Here is a 25,927-nt window from a genome sequence, read left to right as displayed (position 1 = left end):
TGCGGTGTCTCCTTACCAAGGCTCCAGGATTTGGGGGGTCTATCTCCTACAAGAAGACAGGATGGTGGTACTACCACACTGTCTCAGCCCCTCTTCTATCACAGTGATAAAACATAATGGAAGCGACATACCAAAGAAAGAGTGTTTAGAGACCTAACCCAGAGGATTAGAGTCCATGATGGTGGTGCAAAGGCACGGTGGCAGGAACAGCTGAGAGCTCACATCTGGATCCACAAGCAGGAGGCAGAGAGAGAACACTGGGAATGGCCAATGTCTTCTGAAACTTCAAAGCCTAACCCCTGTGACACACCTCCTCCAACAAGGTCACAACTGTTTCTTCCCAAACGGTTCCACAAAATAGAAACAAGTATGCAAACCTATGAGCAGATGGCACCGTTCTCACCCAAACCCTCACAAACACCTTTGTTTTTCCACAACCAAAGTCTGTTGCAGGAGATGGAGGAACATGAAAACACAGAAAGGAAGTAAACAAAGTGTTAATTTGCCATTTTGTTCTTGTACTAAAATATGACAAAATTAAAATAGAATAAACGAATCTACAGTTTCCTTCCTTCCCAAATAAGTACTTTTGGGAGTGACAACCATAGAGGATTTTAATGTGGTAGTGGTGGGTTTTGTTCTTATTGTTTCTGAGATGAGGTCTCACAGTAGCTCAAGCTAGCCCGGTGCTATGTAGCCTAGGAAGGCCTCTGCAGTCTTCCTGTCTTAGCATGGCAAGCACTGGGATTATAGATGTGAACCACTATGACAAGCTGTTACTACAGAATGTTAAAATTGATTCTTTGTTTCCATGGGGCTGGCCTCTGCAAAATTACCAACCACAAATTAAAAATAGTTGGGGAATGGGAGGGCCCACACATACAAACTTTTTTCTTCCTTGACATGAGTTTCTAAAATACAACAAAAAAACTACTGGCAAAGCATTAGCATCATATTGGATCTCATAAGCAATCTAGATGACAAAGTTATGTGTGTAGGTTATGTGCGAGCACTGTTCCATTTTATATAAGGGAGATGAGCATCAGCAATTGGTACCTATGAGAGGTCCTAGTACCAGAGTCCCTTGGATAATGGGGACCACACTTAACTTTATGTGAAGCTATGGTTAACAGAGTTTTAAAATACTGGGTCGAGCTAGCAATCTGTCAGCAAGCAGATGCAAGGATGTCATGGTTCTCAGGGAAGTTCATCACATTTTCTTCTTGTCTGCTCTGACTCACCTTGCCTACAAGCCTCCATTAATGGTTTGGTTTTCTTACAGGATACCATGAACAGACAAAGAAGTAAGCTGGCCAATGCACGAGGCACAAGGTTGACCTTTATTATGGAGGTGAGGCTGGTGATTTTTTTTTTCTTCTTTGTTCAGAACATTCTGACAGCTATTTTTAATTCTGGCAAGTATTAGTTACCATTCACTCATACCCGTAATGTTTCCCCCACTTTCCCTGGCCCATACCCAAATAGGTCAGGGAGAGCCTGTTTGTGCTAAATTGAAAGAAAAGTTAGTCTGGCTTTGTACCAATTTGTTGAGCAGTCTCAGAGTAGCAAGGTGCTACCAGCAAGTCCCAGAAGCTATAGCAGTTTACAGAGCCTTTGTACTTTCTGTACTAGAGAGCTAGACAGTCTACTCAAAACTATGTCCTATGGGGCCTGACTTGCCTGGATTCAAACTTCCCTCCCTTTTCCCACCTACACAATCTGAGATCTTGGGCAAGCCACCTCCGTGTTTCAGTTTTCACATCTATGGAATGCACATAGCCACATCTAATTTACAAGCCTGTTGCAAGAGCTGAATGAAGTCTCTGCCATAGGTATATACATGATACATGAGTCTCTGAGTTTAATATAAGTACAAAGAACAAATCATGTTTTCAGCTTATAAGGCATATGTTTAAAACAAGTATTAAATGAACATACTGGTGTAGTATGGAGTAGCGTATATTTCTCAATAGTGGAGACAAGTTTCTGGCAGAGGTGGATATTGAGTCACACCCATGGTGTTCCAGTTTGGACAGAGTAAAAGGGTCACTCTGTTTATGTCATCTCAGTAAGATTGCTCATGCCTGCACTCTCAGCATTTGGGAAGCTGAAGTAGGAAGATGCTACATGTTCAAGACCAAGCTGTGAGACACAGTGAGTCCCAGGCTGACCTGATCCCTCAATTTAAAATGGGAGGTGGGGTGGATACCAGTGGTCCTTTCTAGTTTTTGTTCTTCTATTCTGCATCTGCCACAGGGCCACCAGCTAGTGAAGTGCAGTAAGTAAAAGGAGTCACAGAAGGAAAGTAAGCCACCCACCTGAAGAGAAAGTCAAAGGGTGAGCATCTCTAGAGGACTATAGTAAGCTAAGCATAACTATAGGACTATGGTGAAGACTCCATTGTGAAAGCCAGTCACTGAGCATCACAAGAGGACCATGGGGAAGCATCCGTTGGGAAAGCCAATGGCTGAGCATCACTACAGGACCATGATGAAGTCAATGGCTGAGCATCACTAAAGGACCATAATAAGCAGAGCATCTCTACAGGACCATGGTGAAAAGTCCATCACTAGAAGACAATGGGCAAACATCTACTGTGAAAGCTAATGGCTGAGCATCACTAGAGAACCATGATGAAGCCAATGGCTGAGCATCACTAGCAGACATTGTTGTCCACTGTGAACAACTGAATCAGCTACCTACTGTAAATAAAGCACTTTGAGATAAAGAAGAGCATCCCAGAGTCTAAGAGGAAACATGCCAGTAGTAAAACCCAAAATATGTCACTCCCAGCATCTGACAGCATATAGAGAAAGATGGAGTGGTCATCAACACCTATTCTACACCATCAATTTTGGAAATAGCCTGGTTAGAAATATCTTTAAAGAATTTCAAAAATTAAGGTAGAAGGCCAAGACCAAGGGGGGAAAGAGATAGACACTAAAAGAAGCAAAACATTCGAGAAATAAACTATTTTTGCTAATACATTTTTTAAAAGATTTGTGATCCTTAGACAGATGGGCAGTTTCAAATGTGAGGGCGAAAATGGACATGATAAATCAGAAAGTATAAAGGCTTCTAGTCTACTGAGACCATATGCTAAGTATGGGGGAGAAGAGGACACACGCTCAAGAGAGAATTTGCCACAACAGACTGGAACAAATGCATTAATTCCTGATGACACTAAGAAAAGAACAACTGTGGTTATCTTAAGAAAAGAACAACTCTGGCTATTCATGAAGGCTGTTAGTAATTAAAGCATTACTATGAAAAATGATACATGGGGAAAACAGGATTCCCCCCTTCTTTCCTATGCAGCCTGAATGCTGGAAAATCCAAATAATTCCTGGTAGAATGCACTTACGAACACTGTTCCAAATAATAGGTGCAACAGGAATGATGTATTCAGACTGTCGATGTATTTGCACTCCCTAATGAAGATGACTTCAGGAATTAAGAAACTAAAACCATCAGGTGAAAGGTAGAAGGGAAAGTGACATCATCTGCGTCAATCAGTCAGTCCTCACTACTCCGGAAGAATCCTGACCTATCAGCACCACAAAATGACAGGGACACCTAGCACAGTACTACTCAAAAACGGTATGTGCTTTTGAATCCAGTCCAGCCTCCGTATGGAATTGTCAGGTTATAGGGATGGAAGAATGGGTTAACTAACACCCAGAAAGTAGGACAGAGTCCTGGACTAAGGATCCAATTTGTCTTGCAAATCAATATCATTAAAAAAAAGAGGGTGGAGTCTGTTATAAAATAAAACGGACTTAAAAGTTCAAGAATCAAAATCAACATGTGGCACTCTTAGTTTCTGATTCTAATAATAACAGCTAGACAGGCATCTTCAGGAGGATTTGCATGTAGGAACTGTGCTAAGAAATGTTAACTGTCTTAGGAACGAAAAAGTCACAAGTGCTTTGTTTTGTTTATTTGTTTGACTTGTTTTATTTTAAATAGGAGTGCAGAGCTCACTCTGTAGCCAAAGCTTGCAATTTTGACAGACTTGTGTTCTAGATACAGCCATAAGCTACCATGCTGGCACAGAGGAGGGTGCTGGTGGCTGTAAGGTCCTTATCAGAGGTGTCAGATGCAATTTTTATGAAGTAACTCAGAGGTTGCTTTAAATTATACCAGAAACAACCCCCTCCCCATCCCATCCCTTACCACAAATGAAACAAGATTTGGTATAATGGGATTCCAGAATACCTGGTGTTGCCATTGATGTTTAAAAATGTTTCCATAGCAAAATGTAGCCGTAGTAAAAAGTAGCAAGTCTTCCTACAATGCAAACCTTAGCTTTTGCTTTTCTTGTCCAAAGGAGGTGCAGTCTTCTCAATGAGTATGCACAGTGAATTCAATACCATTAGAAACAACAGAACAGAGGAACCAGGGAACCAAGGAAGTGTGCTGTATTAACCAAATGACAGGTTAACTTGTCCCAGAAAGAGACACTCTGTAAGGTACTGGGCTGAACAACACAGTCCATAGAGAGCTGAGTTGATGTTGGATGGTCTCAAACTGTGGGAGTCTCAGACAACATGGACAACAGCATAGGAACTACTAGGTCAGATTTTGGTATGATTCAACCTCTTCACCAACAGTGCAATACTCAGAGCTGCTTTGTGCCGAGTGAACTTCTATGAACAGAGATCACTCAGCTCAAATCCGTAGGTACGGCCTCACAGTTTTCATTGAGTCTCTGAGTCATGCTGCCATTACATTAATATCAGTGTCCCAATCAAGGGGACTACCCAGTTAATATCAGATGTTCATCACCTGCCAATCAGCCTGGGATATATTTTACTATTTCTCTCTTCCTCTCAAACCCCTTCTTATGGACATTTACATCATCCATACTATTCTTAAGTTGAAGCTCAAACCCTTACTGTGATGACATATGGAAATTGGGGGGGGGGTGTGGAATACTGTGATGGAAATCTTTGGCAGTATTTAGATTGTATTTGGTTGTGAGGGTGAGGGCCTCATGGTAAGATTAGTGGCTTTATAAAAAGAGGACAAGATTGTCTTTGACCCTGCTGAAGAAAAGCCATAAGAATGGGTAGAGGAAAAATGGGCCCCTGCAAGGCAGACAATGCCCTGTACAGAAACAAAACTAGCCTGAACAGAGCTTGGGTTTGCCAGATTTCATAACTGTGAGAAAATAAACATCTCTTCAGGCCATCAAGTTTAGGGTATTGTGTTACAGTGTCTCAAGCTGCATGACACAGAGCACATGATTTTACTTTGTTTCCCTTCTTTCAAACTCCTTCCTACCCCTTTGACAATGAGGGTTACAAAAATCGCAACAGTAGTTGCTCTAGTTAGTGTTTTTCAACAGGACAACCAAGCTATAGTTATCTGGGACTCTCAACTGAGAAAAGACCTCAATCAGATGGCCTGTAGGCAAGTCTGTAGGGCATTTTCTTGATTTGCTGATTGATGTGGGTGGATGCTGCCTACTCTCAATAGTGACACCCCTGGGCAGGCTGAGGAAGCCATGGTGAGCAATCCAGTAAGCAACACTCCTCCATGGCCTCCGCTTCAGTTCCTGACTCCAGGTTCCTGTCTTGAGTTCCTCCCCCAAGTTTCACTTTTTTACAGTTGATAAACTGTAAGCTATAAGATGAAATAAACCTTTCTTCCCATGCTTTTGTTTATGGTGTTTTATCACAGCAACAGAAAGCAAACTAAAATAGTCTCCCCTGAAGCAGAAGGAGGGAGAAACTGATAAAAGTGGGAGTTTCCCAACAGTGAAAAACTTGACACTCAATCTTTTAAGAGAGACATGCATTTAAGCTCTTAAAGAACTAATACAATGTAGTGTGACTGAAGAAGAATTAGTAAAGTAGCTTGTTTGAAGAGCCCATATACAGAGTAGTTTGAAAGTTAGGGCCAGTCTGCATATTGACAGGGCAAACATCATCATCCCAGGCAGCAAGAAACTAGAGTCCCTGTGTAGATGAATGCTGCAGATGGATCTGTGGACAATTCCTGTCACAGACTTCCCGGCTGCCCATGTCTTCAGCATTCTGTGCCGTGGAAAAGTAACTGTCAAGGATAATAGGAACACAATTTGACCTACTTTCTCCTAGATTCTTGCAAAGTCTATAATTCTGGGTCTTGTGTTTATTTAGCCACCCTATCTTGAGGACACACTTCCTGCCTTTCTTTGTAAGCAATCCTATACACCACACATCAAGATTACTGTGTGGAGTGGATGGAGTTAGGGATTCTTATGGAAGAGTAGGGGAAAGGACTGAGGTCCCGAAGGGGTTAGGAACTCCACAGGAAGACCAAGAGAGTCAACTAGCCTGGATCCTTGAGGCTCTCAAGAGACTGAACCATCAGCCAGAGAACACACACAGGCTGGACCTAGGCCTCCCTACACATATGGAACAGATGTGCAACTTGGTCTTCACATGGGTCCCAAACAACTGGAGAGGGGGTTATCCCAAAAAGTGTTTCCAGTCTGTGGGCTATATTCTTCTAGCTGGACTGCCTTGTCTGGCCTCAGTGGGAGAGGACGTGCCTAGCTCTGCAGTCTTGATGTGCCAGGGTAGGGAAAAAAACCAGGGGAGCCCACCCACTCAGAGAAGGAGAGGGGCGAAGTGTTGTAGGAGGAGGTGACCGGAAGTGGGGGGGCAGTGAGCGGAATGTAACGTGAATTAAAAAACCATGATTACTGTGTGGGCAATTCTAAAACTTTCCTGGTGGCTGACTTAAAAATTATCTAATTGCATGAGAGAATCCTAAGAACAATCCTTTAAGGTAGCACCGAAGAAGAAAATACCTAGGAAAGGGAAAACACAGCCTGGAGAACAAGAACTGTAGCAATTCAGATCCTTGCCCATCTATAGGAAGCCACGACAGAACAAATGCTTCCTCAGCCCTTAGGTTTCCGCAAGCCAATAACATCACAGGAGCTGTGAGTCTCCAACTACTGTCTCCTTTCATGACATATAACTAAGACTTCTAGTCAAAAAAAAAAAAAATCACACCATTGTTACGATTTTTCAGTAAATACTACATAATAATCAAAAAATAATTTTTAAAAAAAGTATGAGTAGGATGTACCAAGGTATTCCCAAGCTCTGCTGAGTAGGAAGGAAGTCAGTGAGAGCTTACTGGGGCTTTCTTGAGTGGCTTGAGGATCACCAGGATGACAAGCAGGCCCTCCTTTTAACATAAAAAACATGTCTGGCCTGCTCAGGTCGTGAGATGCACTTACAACACAAGGAATGCTCCTTCACCAGGAAGTCATATCTGAACACACCATCAGAAAGTCGATATTTGAGATTCCCGGGGGTCCGACCCTCTCCCGCTCTAGGGGGCGTCCCGGAGTACTGAGTGCTCCCAGCGCTAGCAGCTCACCCAAGCTCTTCCAACTCCTAAGTCTCCCCCTCAGCAGTGGCGGCTGCCAGGGCAGTCCCGACGCCCAGACACTGCTGAGTCTTCCAAAACAAGCACGCACGTCGCAGGCCACCTGCAAACAGGACCTGCGGGAGGCCTAAGACTTTCTGTGAGACGGGGCTGGTTGACTCAGTCACCGGACACCTGCAGCTTCCCCACAGAAAGCAGCAAACAGCCCTTCTTCCTGCGATGCCCCGGCGCCCGGGTGCGCTCAGGTGCATCTAGGGGGAAGGGTGGCCGTCGCAGCCCGAGGGGCGCCCCCTAACCCCGACGTCCCAGGCCCCGCTCCAGCGGAGTCCCGCCACCTCCCCAACTTCCAGCCACGGCGTGGCGGGCCCGCGGGGCAGTCGAGGGCTCCACGTGCGCGCCCGGGCCACTCACCCGGGCGCCGGCGGCGCTCCGCTTCCTCCGCAGCGTGAGCCCGCTCCGCAGCAGCGCAGGCAGGTCCCTGAGGCGCGGCCGCAGAGACGCGGCGGGCGGCTCGCGCTCCGGCTCCCGGGCGCTCGGGCTGCGGCGCAGAGGGCCATCGGCCGGGGCCGCCGAGGCCAGGGCCGGACTCTCGCAAGGCGGCTGCATCTTGACAGAGCCCACCGCCATCCTGATGCCCTGACGGTTGCGGCGGCGCCCGCGGCTGCTCTCCTCCGCGCTCGCCTCCGCGCCTTCGCCAGGCAGCGAGAGGGCGCGACTGCGGCTCAGGCGCGGGACGCGCTGCCAGCCGCTGCCCATTGGCGCGCGCCCGGCTGGGAGCCTCGGCCCCGCGCACCGCCCCGGCCCCGCCCAGGTGCTCCCCGCCCCGCCCCGCCGCTCACCTCCGGACGGCTGAGACACTCCCACCGCCCGCGGAAGGGGCCCTGGAGCGGCGAGTGCTCTGAGCCTGCATAGGTGCGCCATTCCCAAAAACCTCCTCCCGGACCCATTCCCCCGAGTCTAAAAAGTCCCTTTGCTCCAGCCAGGAGTGGCCTGGACTGCGACCCAGAAGGCTCAGAGGTCTTCCTCCCTCCGGCGCTTAGCCTAGCCCCACAGCACAGTCGGTATCCTAGAAAATGTTCAGAATTGGTTTCTTGGGACAACATTGCCCACTCAGTGGTCGGTAGGCGCGCTCCTCATAAAAGGGGGAGCGGAGAAAACTAGTTGGGTTTGATGGGTGCTTAGTAAAATAGGTGCAAGTCTGGTGGCCCGAAGATGAATCTCTGTTGACATGTTGGAACCTGACCTCCCTGGAAGCCTTCTGTGTCTGGTGAATGTGCTTGGTAAACTGTAAAGGCTTAGCGCAGCATGAATCACTGCTTATACAATTCCAGGAGGTAGGAATTGTGGAGTGCTCAGTGGAAACCATTCCAGGAAGGCCTTCAACTCCAAGGGGTTGTGAATCTTCAACAAGGCCTTTAACCCCTCAGCACTAGGACGCTGAGACCCACTCTTTACCTATGACCGCCAAAGATCTGAAAAACCTTTAAAATGACAAGTAAGGATCCTTGACAAGGTTACTATCTCACACAGCAGATGTTTGGCCAAGTGCACACGGGAAATGTGGCCGAGTAGGGAGAGTGGAGATCTTGCCCTTAAGAAAAGGGAAATTCAGCCTGATGTAGATAAATACTAAGAGGAAATCAGGTAGTCCCTAAACTCTTGCTAATTATCAAGTGAATGTAAATACTAAAACCTCCTGGGAAGAGCAACCTAAGCCAGGCCAAGAAATTTACACAATGTCTTAAAGCTTAGAGCCCTTCAAGGAGATTTGAAATTGTGATTTCAAACTCTTAGGTGGCTCACATAGGGCCAGAGGGAGCCTTTGGACCTGGAGGCTATGTCCTGTTAGAGAAGGGTGATGTCATAATGAAGAAGTCGGGGGAAATAGAATTTGTGTTGTCCGCTTACTGCAGAAGACTTACATTTTGTCCCCTTAACCTATGTACATTTATTGAGAAGGAGTCAGTAATGAGCTCTATAGTCTGTTATGGTTTCCAAATGTCTGTGATGCAGATTTATCCAAGAATGAAACTCTACATCTGTATCTCTAACATCAGTCTCTTGATTTTTAGGTTAAAATGTGCCAGCTAAGGGGTTGGTACTTGGTTCCAAGGAGTTCCCAGGACACTCCTAGTTAACATTCTGATCTGTGGGGCCTTCTGCCAGTCATATCATCCCTGAGAAGTAACATTTGAATTATCTATGACTTCACTCCGCTACAGAAGAGATCGCATATGTTCTGTCTCCTAGTTGACATTCTCGGTCTTCACACATGTTCAAGCAGCTTTTTTTCCTTTGGCTTTTTGTTTGTTTTTGTTTTTGTTTTTGTTTTTGTTTTTTTTTTTTTTTTTGAGTCTCCTGTAGCCCAGGCCGACCTGAGCACCGTATGTAGCCGAGGATCACGTTGAACTTTTGGCACCCCTTCTTTGTCTTCCAAGTGCTAGGATTACAGGCTTGCACTGTAATCCTAGATTCACAGATTCACAGATTCACAGTTTTCAATATAAGATTTAGGAGTTTGAAACTTACACCATAGAGTCTATAGAATCGGCCATGCCATGTATCTAAGGCACAACATCAATAAGGACTTTTGAAAAGTCTATTTAGGTTAAAGTAATAAATAATAAAGGCCACACATACTTAGCATAAAAGTAAGCAGGTGGGAACCAGGAAGGTAGTTTGTCTGCTAAGGTGATTGATTGCCTTGCAAGTCCAAGGACCCAAGTTAGATCCTAAGAAACTATGTTCAAAACCAACCAAACAAACAAGCAAACAAGAATAAGGAAGCAGGGCATAATTAGTGTCACCTCTTTTGATCCCAGGGCTGGAGAGGTAAAGACAGGTAGACCCCTGGGGAATTGATGGCCAGCTAGCCTTATCTAAAGGGGTAAGCTCAGGCAAGTAGGAGACTCTATATTTAAAAACAACAACAACAACAAAAAAAAAAATCCAAGTATGAAAAGAACCTGAGAACTGGCAGCCAGGGTTGGCCTCCACATGCATGCACACACATAAGGATATTCACCTACACACGTGCATTTGCACACACACACACACACACACACGATATATCAGAAAGAGCAGGAATCTGTTAGTAGAAAATTCACACCACTCCTTTCAGACAAGCCCACCCCAGCACCCTCTCCTTGCCTTTTGCCCGGAGTACCACCCTTCTGTAATGCTATGCTACAGCGCTTGCATCCTGAAAGGAATATTCTAGGGATTTTTTTTTCCAGCCTTTTGAAACTTGTGGCTGCTGAGCACTTGAAATGTGGCAAGTGTGACTGAAGAACTAGGTTTTTAACTTTATTTAATTTAAATTATATAAATTTAGACAGCAGCATATGGCCACTGGCTATCCAATATGGCACATCCTAGAGATTTCTCTCGCCCAGACCATTCCATTTCTTACATTCAAATGTCACCATTTCAAGGAAGCATTTTATGACCGTGTGATATAAAACCACAGCCCTTCCCAAGCCTTTCACAGAGCTTGTTGCCTTCCAACATTCTACATAATCATTCTATATACTGTACAGACTTAGTCTCTTGCTGCCTCTCTGAAACTAGAAATACACCCTGTGAGAGCAGATTTTTTTTCTTTTGTTTAGTATTTTAGCAGTCGACCACAGTCATTGAATAAGTGAATGCTTTCATGTATGCAAACTCAGTTTTTCAAATAAGGCTTCACCTGGGTTTAAGTAAAATTATCCTGGCGTTGTATTATTGAAAGCTTAAAGACTATGGGTCCTGCATGTACAAACCCCGCAGCACTCTAACAAGACCACTAGCCAGCCTGAAGTCTAAGGAACCAGAGCTGATGATTTTTTACGAATGGAAATGGCATCATCAAGGCTACACTTGTGGAAATGCCTGTCGTGAGAAGCCACAAATTAGACAGGCTTTTTGTAGTGAAGAGAAATTGGAGAGCTGGAAAATGACCCTGACAGTGAACTATCTGCAATGTCATGAGGGCTGAACTGCTGCAAGAGTGGGGCAAAACTGACTGAGATGTTAGATGAGACAAGAGGCAGGAAAGAGGGTACAAAATGGCTTCTCACAGTGCTGCAGACCACACTCTGGGAAGATGACCATGGCCCAAAGTCTATAATGGGACCTTGAAGACTTGGGTCTGGGACTCTACTTCCTTGCATTTGAACAGGCTTGGGAAGGCTTTGTCCCAATGTTTACATGGGGATGATTTCACTAGATCTGTAAATAGCCCTTAATTTGGCCTGGCAGATTCCATTTCCTGCTATCTCAGAACGCTTGTTGGTAGAATGTGCTCACTCAGAAGCCAACTGCCTTGTTTTAAGGGGCCATCGTAGATATGTAGAAAAACCCAGTGTGGAAGGTTTCTGGCAGCTGAATTCCCATTCAACAGCATTATCAAATGTCGACTATCCATAAGCCACTTGAGATGTGCAGCCCAGGCTAGTCTTCAGCATTTGAGGGCAACCAAATTTGAGGAACCTGAGTAAGAGCTACCAGCTGAGCACCATCAACCACTGAATGGGGAGGTAAAATAATAAATTGTATTAATCCCTAAGTATAGAGTATTTATTTTGTAACTATGATGATCAAACACATGGTCAAAACAGAATGTGATTAAAATGAGAAAATGTTCCTTTGAGGGGAGGGAGGTCTATGCATAAAGAAACTATAAAAATGTCTTTACCTAGTGTGGTGGGTCATGTCTTCAGTGCCAGCCAATTAGATAGAAGGAGTGTAAATTCAAAGACAGCCTGAATTATATTGTTATACTCTGTCTCAAAAAGCCAAAGGCTAGGGACACACAGTAGCCCAGTGCTTACCTGGTAAGTGAAAAGCCCTAGCTCCAATCCCTAGCACCAAGGGAAAAATGTTATTGGAGTTGGCCAAAAAGGAAGAAAAGGTAGAATATTTTCTTCATATAATTGTGTTTATATGTACATTTGTGTACATACATTGTGAATGTATTACCTAATCAAACAAGAATTTACTGGCACCATATTTAGAGAAGTCAGAAGGTTGGGCAAGCAGGTTCTGTGGGCTTCAGTTTATACAGCAGCTATACTGGCTAAGTCAGAGGGCACAGGAGTGAAAACCGAGATAATGAGAGGAGAGCATGGGGGTTGGGGAGCTTATGAGGAAGACTGGAGAGCTGTGTCAGATTCAAAGTCATGATGGCTGGATGGGGCAGGAGGTGCACAGGTAGGTTGCCCTTAGAGAACATTCCGCAGATGGCTCTGAATCCCTGGCTGTATAAAATTCAGGATAGTGATTCCCTGGCTTTTCTTCATTTAATTATATACTCCTGTATGATTACCATAAATACCAAAACATCATGGATACACGGGTCGTCCTTTGTGTCTCACTGTTACTTGTCTACCTGCTTGTCCTTGGGCACAATGCACATCAGGCTCATGACTCCTCGGCCGTCACAGCTGCCAGGACGTTGGTGTACCCTCTTCCTAGTACAATCCCTCTTACATACCCAACTCTGAAGTGTGCCTCACTGAAATACCTTTATATTGTTGTATCAGCTTTCAGAAATAAACACGTAATTTCTCTTTTTTATTCAGCTCGGCCAACATCCCAGTATATAATGACTAAAATAGACAGACCTGAGCCTGGCCTCTCTGAGGATCAGAGCTGAGTAGCTAGCTGATCAGAAGACAGATTATGTCACACAAAACTCATTTCCCAGACTGCCTCACCGAGAATGCCAGAGAGAACCATGTGTGTACTTGATACTCATGCTATTTTTGTGATTTGTATGGAATGAATATGCAATTGAGAGAAATGTAGCAAAATAATGAAACATGTTTCAGATCTAAAATGTTAGGCTTACTTTATTTTGGTTTTCAAGAATCACAAATAGAACTATCTGCCCTCACACTGCTCATGACAAACCTGTGTGGTACAGCCCTGTTATTTTTATAGCATATCACGAACCATGCCTCAAGCAAATACTCCCCCCAGGGGGTGATAACATTTCCTTGTGCTATTTGCATCAGTGGCTCCAGTCAAAGAGAACACCTGATAGGGATAGGTGCCAGGATGGATATGTGTCCATATGAGTTCATCTTCTACTCCTTGTACTGATGGTCTTGAAACAAAATCTCTCTGTGCCTCTTCATACACTGTATAGCTATCACACTGGGAACTTCTTAAGTTAGGCATTCAGAGTCAGGGAAGAAAAATCCTGCATGATCAAAAGCCCAGCGTGACAAGACAGTAATGAAGGACTTAATGTAACCAACAGACAGCAATAAATCTAGGCCAGTCCTGTCCTACTCTCCCTCCCCTACCCCCCAGCTAAGGAAATCTATGCATCCTTCTGCACACCAAAGAACACTTCCTCTGAAAAGCCTTCTTCATTGTTCCCATCTGGGATGGGTCTCTCCTCCTGGACACACTGGCATTCACCTACGCTGCTGCCCTAAATTAAGGAAGGCAATACAGAGGTCTTGGCAAATGAGATTTGCTAAGGCTATGGGAAAATACATTACCCCCAAGGGTGATTGGAGGCTATAAATGGACTCCAGATGGTGGCATGTTCAGATCAGCAGGGAAGGAAGATGATTTTAGCATCAGTATATAAAGTGCCTTAGCACAGGGAGACGCTGAACACTGGGAAGCCAACAAGACAGGGTGCGAGATCCAGGCATGAAACACTAAAAGAGTAATCCCCAAGATGAGTTTAACAGAAATGGCTCCTGTGTTGGTACATTCTGTGTGTACTTTCTTTGCTGGTTGAGTGAGTTAATGCCTGTAAGACTGTAAACTTCAAAGCACCACCCAGTGGCCCTGTCTTTCTGCTAGGAGGGAAAGGGAATAAGCATAAGACGTGTGTGTGTGTGTGTGTGTGTGTGTGTGTGTGTGTGTGTCCCAGAATGGCCTTGAACTCTGTAGCCCAAGCTAGCCTCAAGCTAGTCCTCAATCCTCCTGCCTTAACCTCCCATGGTTCCCCAAATTTAATAGTACAGTAGTCTAACCTGGGCATGGTGTGGTACATTCTATAACTTCTGCACTCCAGAGGCTGAGGCAGGAGGATTGTGAGTGTGAGGCCAGCCTCACTATATAGTGAAATCTTGTCTTAATAAACCATGGATTCAGAATGTGGCTCAGAGGTTGATCATTTACTTACTTAAATGCAAAGCCTGGGGTTTGATTGTCAGCTCCAGAAAAATAAAAAGCTGCTAGTGATAGTGCGGTAGCCCTGTTTCTTCTCAGTTCATTTCCTATGGCTTCAGTTACCAGCAATTACATGGTCTGAAGAGATGAGATGGCAAATCCCAGAATAAGCTGTTTTCAAATGTCAAATTATGCACCAAGCATCCTGATAAAATCTCACAGCGTCCTGCTGCACTTCTGTTCTGGCTGCATCTCCCTGCAGGATAAGCTGCTTACCTGGCAGTCACCAGTGGTCATCTGCCCTCGTGGTTTGCATAGGAAGTGTTCCCATCAAAAGTGGCTTTGAAGTCTTGCTCCCAGCTAGCAACAGTATGGAGAAATGACTGGAACCTGAGGAAAATAATTTCATCAGTGGGTTGATCCAATGATAGGTTGGATATTACATGGGCTCTTACAAAGAGTCTCAAATCAGAGGTAGCCTCCAGCTGTCTGTCTGCCTGTCTTTCATCTGTCATCCTCCTTCCCCCACCCCTCCCTGGACCCTGCCACCATTAGGCTAGCCTTCTCTAACTTTTGAGATTCTCACTATAGTATTCTGCCTCACCAAAGCCAGAAACAATGGAACTGTCTACTGAATTCATGTCATTATGACTCACAACAAATCCTTCCTTCTTAGAGTTGATTTGTTCAAGTGTTTCTTCACTGTGGTGAAAAAAGACTACCCAGGTAGGATTCTTGACCAAATGAACTGTTACCACATCACAAAGTTTATGTAAAACTAACCCTTATTAACACATTGAAACGGGTCTATGTTGCCGTCTCTTCCAGATAAAGTGCTTGAAGACCTGTTGTTCCCAATGTTCTCTGGCCCAAATTTATATCTTTTTATCAGGATCTTCGTAAGTCAACTAAGGTCACACAAAATTCCTAAGAGTCTGTAAGATAGGCTTGCTCGGGGTTTATTCTGTGCCTAGCTTTGGTCAGTTTCCACAGATGATTAACATCAAGAAGCAGGAAGATGCATACAGTGGTGCCATTCATGTGTGGGGAATACGTTCCTGGATCCCTAGGAGATACTTGGAACTATGGATATTATAGCCCTACATATAAGAGGTTTTTCCTATGAAAAACTAAGCAGAGTAGGCACAATAAGAGAGTGCTAGCAACATAGCCCAGGGAGTGGTTTTCAGATACTGTCAATAGGATAAAGGAAAATTCGATTCACCTGGCATAGAGTTAAGACCAGGCAACACCACAGAAAGAAAGCTTTATCTCCACATAGAAAGTCTTTTCTGTCCATGAAAGTGCTACTGAAACCAAGAATGGCCACAGTCTTTGTCAAATGGGGAGATTAGAGCAGGCACACAGGACTATGTTTATCAGCTTGAGGGTTGAACCAGATGACCAGTGACATTGTTTCTCACCAAAGATACAGTAATTCCCTAATCTTGGTGCACAGAAAATGTCTATAGGTCAGGAGTCTCCTTGTGGTCTAAGAACACTGTGGTTGTTCACCACACTTTGAGAGGTTCTGAGTGGGGTCTTCAGGCTGATGGCATAGCTCAGTGAGTAAAGATGCTTGCTTCCAAACCTGATGATCTGAACTTGATCCCAGGAACCTACTGATGGAGAGAGAGAACTGGCTACAAGATTTTCTCTGACTCCCATATATAAGCAATGACAGGTACACAGCATCCCATCAGAAAGAAAGAAAGAAAGAAAGAGAGAAAGTAAGAGAGAGGGAAGAAAGGAGGGGGAGGGAGGGAAGGAGTGAGAGAGGGAGGGAAAAGGGAAAGAAGGAGGGAGGGAGAGAGGAAGGGAGGAGAAAAACCCAGCAACCTTTTCTCCTTTTCTTTTTTCCGTTTGCAATGCTAGAGGGTAAACCCAGGCCTCACACAATCCAGGGCAAATGTTCTACACCTTTGAGCTATGCTCTCAGCCCTCAACAATTTCCTTTTTATACTAAAATGTCATCTGCCCCTTATTCTCATTCTCTCATGAGTACATGAGGTGCTTCCTAGAGGCTATAGATATGCGGTGTCACAACAGATGGAACACGGGAATGCATACATATGCGGTGGAAGCTATCTCTGTTCATCCAGGCATTAAAAAAATAAATAAAATAAAAACAGTGTCACTACGTTCGATAAATTTGATTTTGTTTTAGAGAACAATGGTTGTTTCCCCCATACACTACTTGTATGTTATCTTATAATTTGTTTATTAAACAAATTAATAACTAAATTTTTTTCATTCTCAATTTTAAACTGTAATATGGTAAGTATTCATAGCTAGAAGCAATACAAACCCTCTTTGGGGTTCAATATAATTTTTAAAATGTAAAGGGTTACTGACCCCCAAATAATTAATACCTACCATTATAAGGTTTAGGTTTAAAATCTGTGATAAGAAGAATGAAGGAGGATAGGAATAGGCTAATACATTCCTCTGCATCACCAACTGCTCAGCTCCCTTCATGAAACTATAACACAAAGCTGGGGGAGATAATGTGGCATGGGATGGACCTCCGCTCAAGTCCAGGGGTTTCTCCTCTCTAACCATGTGTCTGTCCGTAAGTTTCTTAGGTAACTCTTTTGTCTCAGTGTCTCTTCTATGCCCTGTTCTGTGCAATACTAATGCCGTCAGGCTGTGAGAAAGTCAGACAGATGTGTGTAGAGAGAGTGTGGTGCGGTTAGTGCTGTAGCTGGTCTCTGTGTGGACGGAGCTGTTACTCTGCTGTCATCTCCAGGGAGCCCCAGGGAGGCTGCTTAACCTGCCAAGCAAACTGTGGAGTTAGAATCACTACCAACCTTCTTTCCTCACTTGCTCCTGCTCTAGGCAAACTCCAAAACCTTCAGACAGGTTATTCCTGAAGTGCCTTCTTTACTGCCAGCTGCCCAGGAAGAACTTTGTCTTCCTGTTCCAAACCCAGTTGTGTGTGTGTGTATGTGGGGGGAGGGGGGTAAAGTAATTCTGAACCAGGGAATAAAGATACCCTGGTGGAGGCTCATGTGGGTAATGTATTAAGTCTTTGACCTTAGCCCGGCATTTCACCTCCCTGTGTGTGTTTCCTTGTCTATAAAGTAAGGATAATAAAAGACAACGTGCAGATGGTTTTAAAGACTAAAGTCAACAGCGCCATGAAAACACTCTGTCAAACAAGAATGTGTATGAGTGCCCGATGCTAACAGCTCTTACCTTGCCAATGTACAGAAACGGTGGGGGCCAAAATTTCCACAGGGACTATCTCATCAAATTGATAAAACACACTTCACATGCACAAAAGCACATTCCTCAATATACTACTATTGGCCATTCACATGAAAGTAGCATATAGTTTTACTACAAGCACATAAACTTTGTAAAGGTGTTTTCATTAATCTCCTCAATTAATTTTCTTTTTCTGGAGCCTTATACCAAGCCCCGGAAACACTATGGCTTATGTCAGTGTTTTATTTCTAAATAAACCTCAGTGAATGAGGTTTTATTGATAAGAACAGCAATAAAAAAAACTTTCTTTAAACTTGTAAAGTGGAGCTCACCTGAACCACCTGGACCCCTGAGACTCAGGCAGGGTATTAGAACAAGGGACAGAGGGGCAACCATTCCTAGCTCCTATTTGACAAGATGGTAAATAATTTTTTTAATGCTGCAGACACTCTTAGTTTATATCTATTTGTTTAGAGCTGGGGAGAGCTATTAGTCATAAAATTTCTGCTTATTCCTGGCAAAATAACAAAACTGTCAAAGTCCAGAGGTTCTGACTCAGTTCCCCAGGTTGGGGCAAGTCGTGATTGGCTGGAGCTGGTGGGGTTGGCTACTTGAGTGTCCTTATTGCCTCTTCTTAAGCTATGGACTTCCCAGGGATTGCTGTCACTCCCTCTGGGTATTGCGAAAATCCCCATTATTTACAGGATGGCTTCCTGTACCATGAACATCACCCTGAAATCTAATTTTATAATCCCAATCAAAACTGATAGCACTTAACTTCTTTTCTTTTCTTTTCTTTTTTTTTTTTTTTAAAGATTTATTTATTTATTATATGTAAGTACACTGTAGCTGTCTTCAGACACTCCAGAAGAGGGCGCCAGATCTTGTTAGGGATGGTTGTGAGCCACCATGTGGTTGCTGGGAATTGAACTCAGGACCTTCAGAAGAACAGTCGGGTGCTCTTATCTGTTGAGCCATCTCACCAGCCCTTAACTTCTTTTCACAGATAGATTTGAAACATTCTTTCAGAAACCTTTGGCAACACCAAGAGAGTCACATGCTTACTTAAGCAGGAGACTCAGAAGATCAACAAAACATATTTGTAAAGTTCTACTTCTCTTCCCCAAGTTACATGGACAAGATGATTTTTAGGTCTCTGTTTATAATGTAGACATCAGAGAAAGAAGATAAAATAAGTCAGAGAGACAGAACAACAGGAAAGGTTGGAAGCATTAGTTACTATGTGTCATCTTACCTCCACCTTCCTCAGCATGTCCCCCGGTGAGTGTTAGCATCAGATAAGCCTCATGTTGGGGCCATGCTGGCTGGCATCAGTTTTCCCTGCCTTTAACCAGGTATGAAATTTAATGGGCTCTTATCTTTGACTTTCCTTCCCTTGTTTGCAAATTAAATATAGTAATAGGAACTGTTTCATACCATTATATAGGAATATATAATATGTTTTATATCATATATATGTATGCATAATAATGTAATATATGTATATATATTTGTATGTATATATATGTATATATGTATATATATATATATATATATATATATATATATATATATATATATATAATTATGCTGGCACAGTCAGGAATATAAGCATGTTAGTGATTATATTCCATCCTGAGGCACAGGAGCTTCAAATAGTTGAGAAATCCTGAAGTTATGTTTGAAAAAAACCGATGTCTGTGCTCTTTTCAGGTGGATGAAACATGAGCTTCATCAGGGTTTTTAGGGCAAGCAATTCAATAAGGAAATCTGAGGCCTATAGCATCAGGGAAGGGAAAGCTAACTCCTCCGTAGATGGAGCGTGTAGAGACAGAACAGCAACTAACAATTGTAAGTTGCTGCATCTACACAGAGGCCTTTGTTGTGGATTTGTGCATAGCTTGAAAGATTGCTCATTGTCTCGAAGGATGTCTGAGGAAGTTTCCACCTCATCCTAGAAAGATAGAACCTGAAAGTGGAAGAAATCAGACTCTGCATGTCCATCCGTATAAGAAGGAATTGAACAATGGAAATTTCAACAGATCACTTTATCATGAAAGCAGTCGGCACAGGATTGGATGTGAGACACAGAGCAGGAAAGCAGAGAAGGCGTTTTTCAGGAGTTTGCTTCTAAGGTAGGGGAAGATCCCCATGAAAAGGGAAGAGATGGTGTGGCTGTTTTCTGGAACAGCTACCTGAGACCTGTGACTGGTTGGTATGCACTTGGAATAATTAATTTTCTGCCATGACAACAGATAATCCTCAAACAGTTTTAATCCCTAACAAGAGGGAGGAGCTGCCGCTTTTCCATCTTGTCACTTGCATAGTAATAACCATGAGAAGACTAAATAATTGAAGCTGCCTTGGTTGCGACCGACTTTATTATCCTCAGTTTAAAAAATGAGTGATTCTCTCTTCTCTCTGGGATGGGGATAACTGGTTCAGATCTCCTTGTACATCTTTGGAATCAAACTAGATATCATGCTCTTTTTGTCTCAGGAATGATAGCGACATTTTATTTTTTCTGATTTAATCACAGCACATGTCCATTAACTAATCAAACAATATGTACTGAACCTTAGCCGTGTCTTGTGTTAAGCCCCGTGGTACTGACAGATGTAGACAGAGTCCATTTTCTAAAGCCAATTCTGTAAAGTCTAGTTGAGAGAGTCAGAAGGATACAGAGAAGGAAGAAAACTAGAGCCTAAGGTGTGTTTGAATACTTGCCTAGCTCACACCAAGCCCTGTGCTCAATTCTCATCATGGTAAAGACTCCGCATAGTGCTGTATAACTGCAATCTAGCACTCAGGAGATAGAAGCAGGAGGAGCAGAAAGAAATCAAGACAATCCTTGACTTAAGTTTGAGGCAAGCCTGGGATATTTGAGAATTTATCTCAACTGACCCTCCCAAATAAACAGAGTTTGAAGAGAGTGAATATATGGATCTGTGGGTGAAATACTCGCCGAGCTGACCCAACTTCTACTAAAAAGCTGGGTATAGAGGCATATATAACCTCTAACCTTAGTGCTGCAGGGTAGGATGGACACAGGAAGGTCTGTGAGCACTGTTGGCCATCTAGATAGGCTAGCTGAAACAACGAGCTGGCTCCAAGTTCACCGAAGGGACTCAAGAAACAACATGGTGAGAGGCAAGAGAAAATCGCCTGATGTTGCCACGTGGTCTCCACATGCACGCACCCGCTATGCACACAATCACACGCAAGCGTAAACCATACACACAAGAAGTAAGAGCAGGAGGGGCAGGGAAGGACGGGATGGAGGAAGAAAGAAAAAGGCGGGAGGAAAATAAGAGGAGTAAGCTCTATCGGTAAATAAACCCCATTGTCCTCAAATGTGTGATGGAAAGCGACCTCAGCAGGCAGCGGGCAAGCTCTTACCCAGAACTGTTTTGGGAGTGGAGAGTTTATAGGACCGATGAGGAAACCACCCCAGCTAAGCTACTATTGAAAGAGGAGTCAGACAGGGAATGGGAAGGTGTTAGCATTTCTTCTAGGCTCCGTCCAACAGTTACCCAGCAACAGCCAGGTTGGAGCCTGGCTTGCTATAAAAGAACTGTTTGGTGAGTGTGTGTGTGTGTGTGTGTGTGTGTGTGTGTGTGTGTGTGTGTGTGCCCTCCCCCTCCCCCTCCTCTCCTCCCCCCTCCCCTTTGTCCTCTACCCCCAAGTGTTCCTGACAGGCCTATTCCCTTCTTTCTCTTTTCCCTCTCCTTCTGTCCCTCTCGATCCCCTCTCTTTCTCTGCCTCTACTCACTTCTCAACCTCCTTTTTATGTCCCCAAATGAACTTCATTTTATATTAGACCAGTCGAAGGTCGGTACCTCAGGGGGATGCCTCAGCATGACCCCACCACCACCACCACCACCACCACCAAGGCACTCCCTCTGGCCACATCAGGCCACAGGCCACTGCATTACAAATCACAGGAAGGAACACAATTGGGAAGAAGCAAGGACTAGATGACTTCTTGCCCAGTGCAGGGGCTCCATGTAGGTGATAAGCAGCAGTGTGAGTGGTGTTCCTCGATGTTTGGTGGAGCATAACCTGCAAAACATCCAGTAAACTATGGTGGATAATGAAAATTTACTGGGATGTATCAAAATTATGGAGGGTCTTAGAAGTCAGGCAGAGTATGTTAGAAGAGAGGAGGGGAACCACAGAGAGCTGGCAGTTCTGCGCTGGAGAGGGACATGCTAGGTGCAGGCATTAGAGTGGCAAGCCAAGAAACAGGAAGCAGAGCTACCTGGAACATGGAGAATTAGCATTAGGAAGGACAGTTTGGGGGAACCACAACCATACTGGGGGCAGGGCAATGTATGCTACAAAACATCAGACGCTACAGAAAAATCAAAGCAGAGATGGAAGTGAAGAATTAACACCTTCCACTGCTGCCTAAGACCACATGGGGTTCAGAACAAGAAGAAGCCAGTCAGGCAGCAAAGGGAGCTGCCAGACTCAGTGGGAGTGGTCAGCACTCTTAACCAGCAACAGTGGGATAATGACCAATTCGGGACTTAATAAATTCTTTTGTCCTCATTGAAACAAAAGCAAACCTTAAAAACCGTTAGGAAACAATTTTTGGAAAACCACATAAGGCATTTTGTGGCTCCCAATTCACTTATCATCAGACAGGAACTAATTCCCTAACACGGTATTATTCAACTTTCCTAACACTTTTATACAGTTCCTCATGCTGTGGTGACCCCACCCCAACCATAAAATTATTTCCATTGCTACTTCATAATTGTAATTTTGCTACTGCTATGAATTGTAATGCAGATACCTGATATGCAGGATATCTGATAAGTGACCATGTGAAAGGGTCACTTGACTTTCTCCAAAGGGATTGCGACCTACAGGTTGAGAACCCCTGCCCTAACAGTTGTAGGAGACATTGTATAACTAAATGGATATAACCTGCAGACACAATAAAGATCTTTGTCATTCTGTAGAAAGACACACTTCAAATGAGTCCACAAGTTGCATTTGAATGTAATGGTGGATTCACACAGGGTGGATGTGCCCAGGCTGACCTGAAATCTTTCCTCCATAATTCAGGACTTTTCTGAATTTGTAGAGGGAAGATAATAGAACAGTGAGTGCTTTCATCTCCTCTTCCCCTATGAATGAGCAGAAGGTGCCTTCTGTGATGCATGTGATGTGTAAGGCACAACCCTTTGCTTGTTTCAGTTTACCTTTTAGTGTCTGTGGTGCTGAGGGTGGAATCCAGAGCCGTGTGCATGCCCCGCTAAGCATCACTGAGCTACACACCAGCCATAAAACACAGCTCTTTAAAGTCTCAGCTCTGGCCTTTCACTGTGGTGAAGAATGTGTGTGTGGCCACCATGCTGACTAAAACCATGGTGGTGGACCTCCCTGCCCACCCCCTTAACCCCTGTATGTTGCCTACAGGACCCCTAAAGCTGAGATACCTGTTCGGGTTTATGCACCAATGCAAGGATTCACCAAGGATGCAATGGAGGGAACCTCCATGAAGGAGCAGAGAAAAACATTCACTCTGGCAAAGCACAAGGAGATTGACTGTGTGGCTGGTGAAGCTTTCCTAAGGAGCTTGCCTGGAGACTTAACCCAGTGCTATCTTAACCCTCAACGACAGGGCTTGAGTATAAACCATCTGCAGTGTCGAGGTGCTGAAAGTCATTTAACACTGAGTGTCTTTACTGCTGCTCTGAGTTTCTCTGATAAGACATGATGTGCCCTGCAAAGCTGTATGTGAAGAATAGTGATGGGGCAGTGCTTCTGAGCCACTTCTGTATCTCACAAATGGTACAATTAGCACTGTTCTTAAGAAGCTGGGTCTGGAGCCAGGCATGGTGGTGCACGCCTTTAATCCCAGCACTTGGGAGGCAGAGGCAGGTGAATTTCCGAGTTCGAGGCCAGCCTGGTCTACAAAGTAAGTTCCAGGACAGCCAGGGCTACACAGAGAAACCCTGTCTCAAAAAACAAAACAAAACAAAACAAAAAGAAGAAGAAGAAGAAGAAGAAGAAGAAGAAGAAGAAGAAGAAGAAGAAGAAGAAGAAGAAGAAGAAGAAGAAGAAGAAGAAGAAGCAGCAGAAGCAGAAGCAGCTGGGTCTGGTGGTCTCTCAGACTCCTATTCAGAACAACCCCCACCCCAGATAAGTCAAACTTTACAACAGACCTTCCACCTATTTGAGAGAGTCTCTGTTGTTCTCAGCTGCATGCATCAGACTCCTTAGGAGGCAACAGATACAAGAATTCTGGGTACTCTGGCCCTCCCAGTTGTCTTCAAAAAGCCAGGGATAGACCTGTACATGGGAGGAAGCAGACCTCAGTGATGGGAACAGAAGATGAAAAGCAACCTGTACAAACAACCCTTATGAAGTAACGTTTATCTGCCTGCTCGCTTCTCCACGATTATGTGCCCCGGCTCAAACCCCTCAGTCTTGTCGCCTTTTCATAACTTATTATTCTTTGCCCAAGTCAAAATATAAATTTTTAACCCTAACTGCGTCTTTGTGTGTCTGTTTCCTTAGGCTGTCTCCCAAGTTAAGTAAAACTTACAGTAAGTGGTTCCTGTTTTTCTCTGGCTAGTTGGTCTTTTGTTACGGGGGTTTGGGGGACTTTGAAGAACGGAGAGCAACAGGCTCTTTCCTCCTCTCCATTAGCTAGGGCATCCATAGCAAAAAGCCACAGACTGTGTGGCTTAACACATGTTTATCTCCTGCAGTTCTAGGGTCTAGAAGTTCAAAATTAAGATGCCGGCATGCTGGTTTCCCCCGGAGGCCTCTCTTCTGACTGCAGATAGCCTTTGTCTTTGTGCATGCTTCCTGGATGTTGCAAGGCACGTCCGCACACTGGTCGAACTGGATTAGGGTCCTCCCACATGACCTCATTCAACCTCCATTACCTCTTTAAGAGCATTGTTTCAACACATTGATAAGTACGCATTAGGACTGCAGTCTATGAATTTGGGGAGGGCTTAAAAAAATGCAGCCTATTAACAGAATTATCATTCACATTCCTCATGTTATTGTGTGCATGTTTCTATAATGAAGGAAGATGCATAGTAACTAGGTTCCATAAAAATATATGCTCGACTGTTGTCTTAAATTAACAGCAATCTTCTATAAATCCTTCACAACCCCCTATCTATGATGTAACGTCCACCTGCAATGGTCTATGATGTAACGTCCACCTGCAATGGGCCCTACCCCAGTCTTTTTTGACACATCTTGGCTCTACCAACACATCTATCCCTGGAGGTACTTTCATTAATTAATATAAGAGCTGGCCTCCACTGACTGCATCTGTGGCTATGCTAGGAGCTGACTGGATTCCTATAGTTAGGCAATTATTCCCATTTCATGGATGAGAAAACTGAGGATCAGAGAAGTAACACAATTTACTGTACCTGTAGCTCTTTCTTAATGTTGCCAAGCCCATCCCCAACCGTAGTGAGGTCCTCCTTTGTCTAGGCTACAGACTCTATATTTAACTCAATTATCTGAAAGGGGAGCCTATGCAAAAACCTGAGGTCAGCCTTGGGGGACATGGGAAGAGTGAGGTAATTAATAAGGCTTTGGATCTGTTCCCAAGAAACTGAAAAATGCAACAAAGGAGGAAGGGGGAGAGAGAGCGCGAATACACAGGCGTGTGGTAGGAAAACGGGAGAGGTAAAAATGACCACCAGCACTTCAAATGAGAGAAGCAGCAGACATGGCTGGTGGCAGCTTGTCAGCTCAGGGTATTTCTATCTGAACTCCACACTGGGGTTGCTCTTCACAGATCTGAAGATCTATTCACCTTGGGCATTTTTCCTGTATTCATTACTGTGATGTCACTTCCTCCCTTTATTCATTACTGTGATGTCACTTCCTATTGTCTCACACCAGCTGACCTCACTCACTCACATTATCTGCCACCCACCTTCCTGGTAGCAATTACTCAGTGTCACTTGCCTGGGCATCAAAATATTCAGAAGACTGGAAACTCAATAGAGTCTGTGTTTAAGTCTCGGCCCCACTGTTCGACTGTTTGATTTACCTCTCTATTTTGCTTTTCTCATCTAGTACATGGTCTACTACAGTGCCCAGACTATAAGAACCACTTACATGTATACTACTCAGCAAACATCTGACTACCACAAACTTCTAAACCAGTGTCTTTCAAACTGGGGGTCACAAGCTTTCTGAAGGTCAAACAACC

General features: G+C 44.2%; 1 protein-coding gene across 2 annotated transcripts in view; it reads right to left on the bottom strand.

The window, feature by feature from the left end:
- The window catches only part of Rapgef5 (Rap guanine nucleotide exchange factor (GEF) 5), a 243,212-nt gene extending 217,701 nt beyond the window's left edge, over positions 1-25,511 (bottom strand). The window contains exons 1-3 of one of the 2 annotated variants that reach the window (NM_175930.6): positions 25,134-25,511; positions 23,901-24,027; positions 14,788-14,901 (exon numbers count right to left, since the gene is read on the bottom strand). In NM_175930.6, the coding sequence (NP_787126.3) occupies positions 14,788-14,808 (21 nt within the window). In that variant the 5' untranslated portion in view covers positions 14,809-14,901; positions 23,901-24,027; positions 25,134-25,511. Of the gene's footprint in view, positions 1-7,803; positions 8,110-14,787; positions 14,902-23,900; positions 24,028-25,133 lie in introns of those variants that run through there. The other variant, NM_001373989.1, reaches the window with a different exon arrangement.
- Positions 25,512-25,927: the final 416 nt, after the last annotated feature.

The sequence above is a fragment of the Mus musculus genome, chromosome 12, assembly GCF_000001635.26.
Source record: "Mus musculus strain C57BL/6J chromosome 12, GRCm38.p6 C57BL/6J".
NCBI lineage: Eukaryota > Metazoa > Chordata > Mammalia > Rodentia > Muridae > Mus > Mus musculus.
The sequence above is the reverse complement of the archived record's forward strand: the minus strand, read 5'-3'. Positions and strand labels throughout refer to the sequence as shown.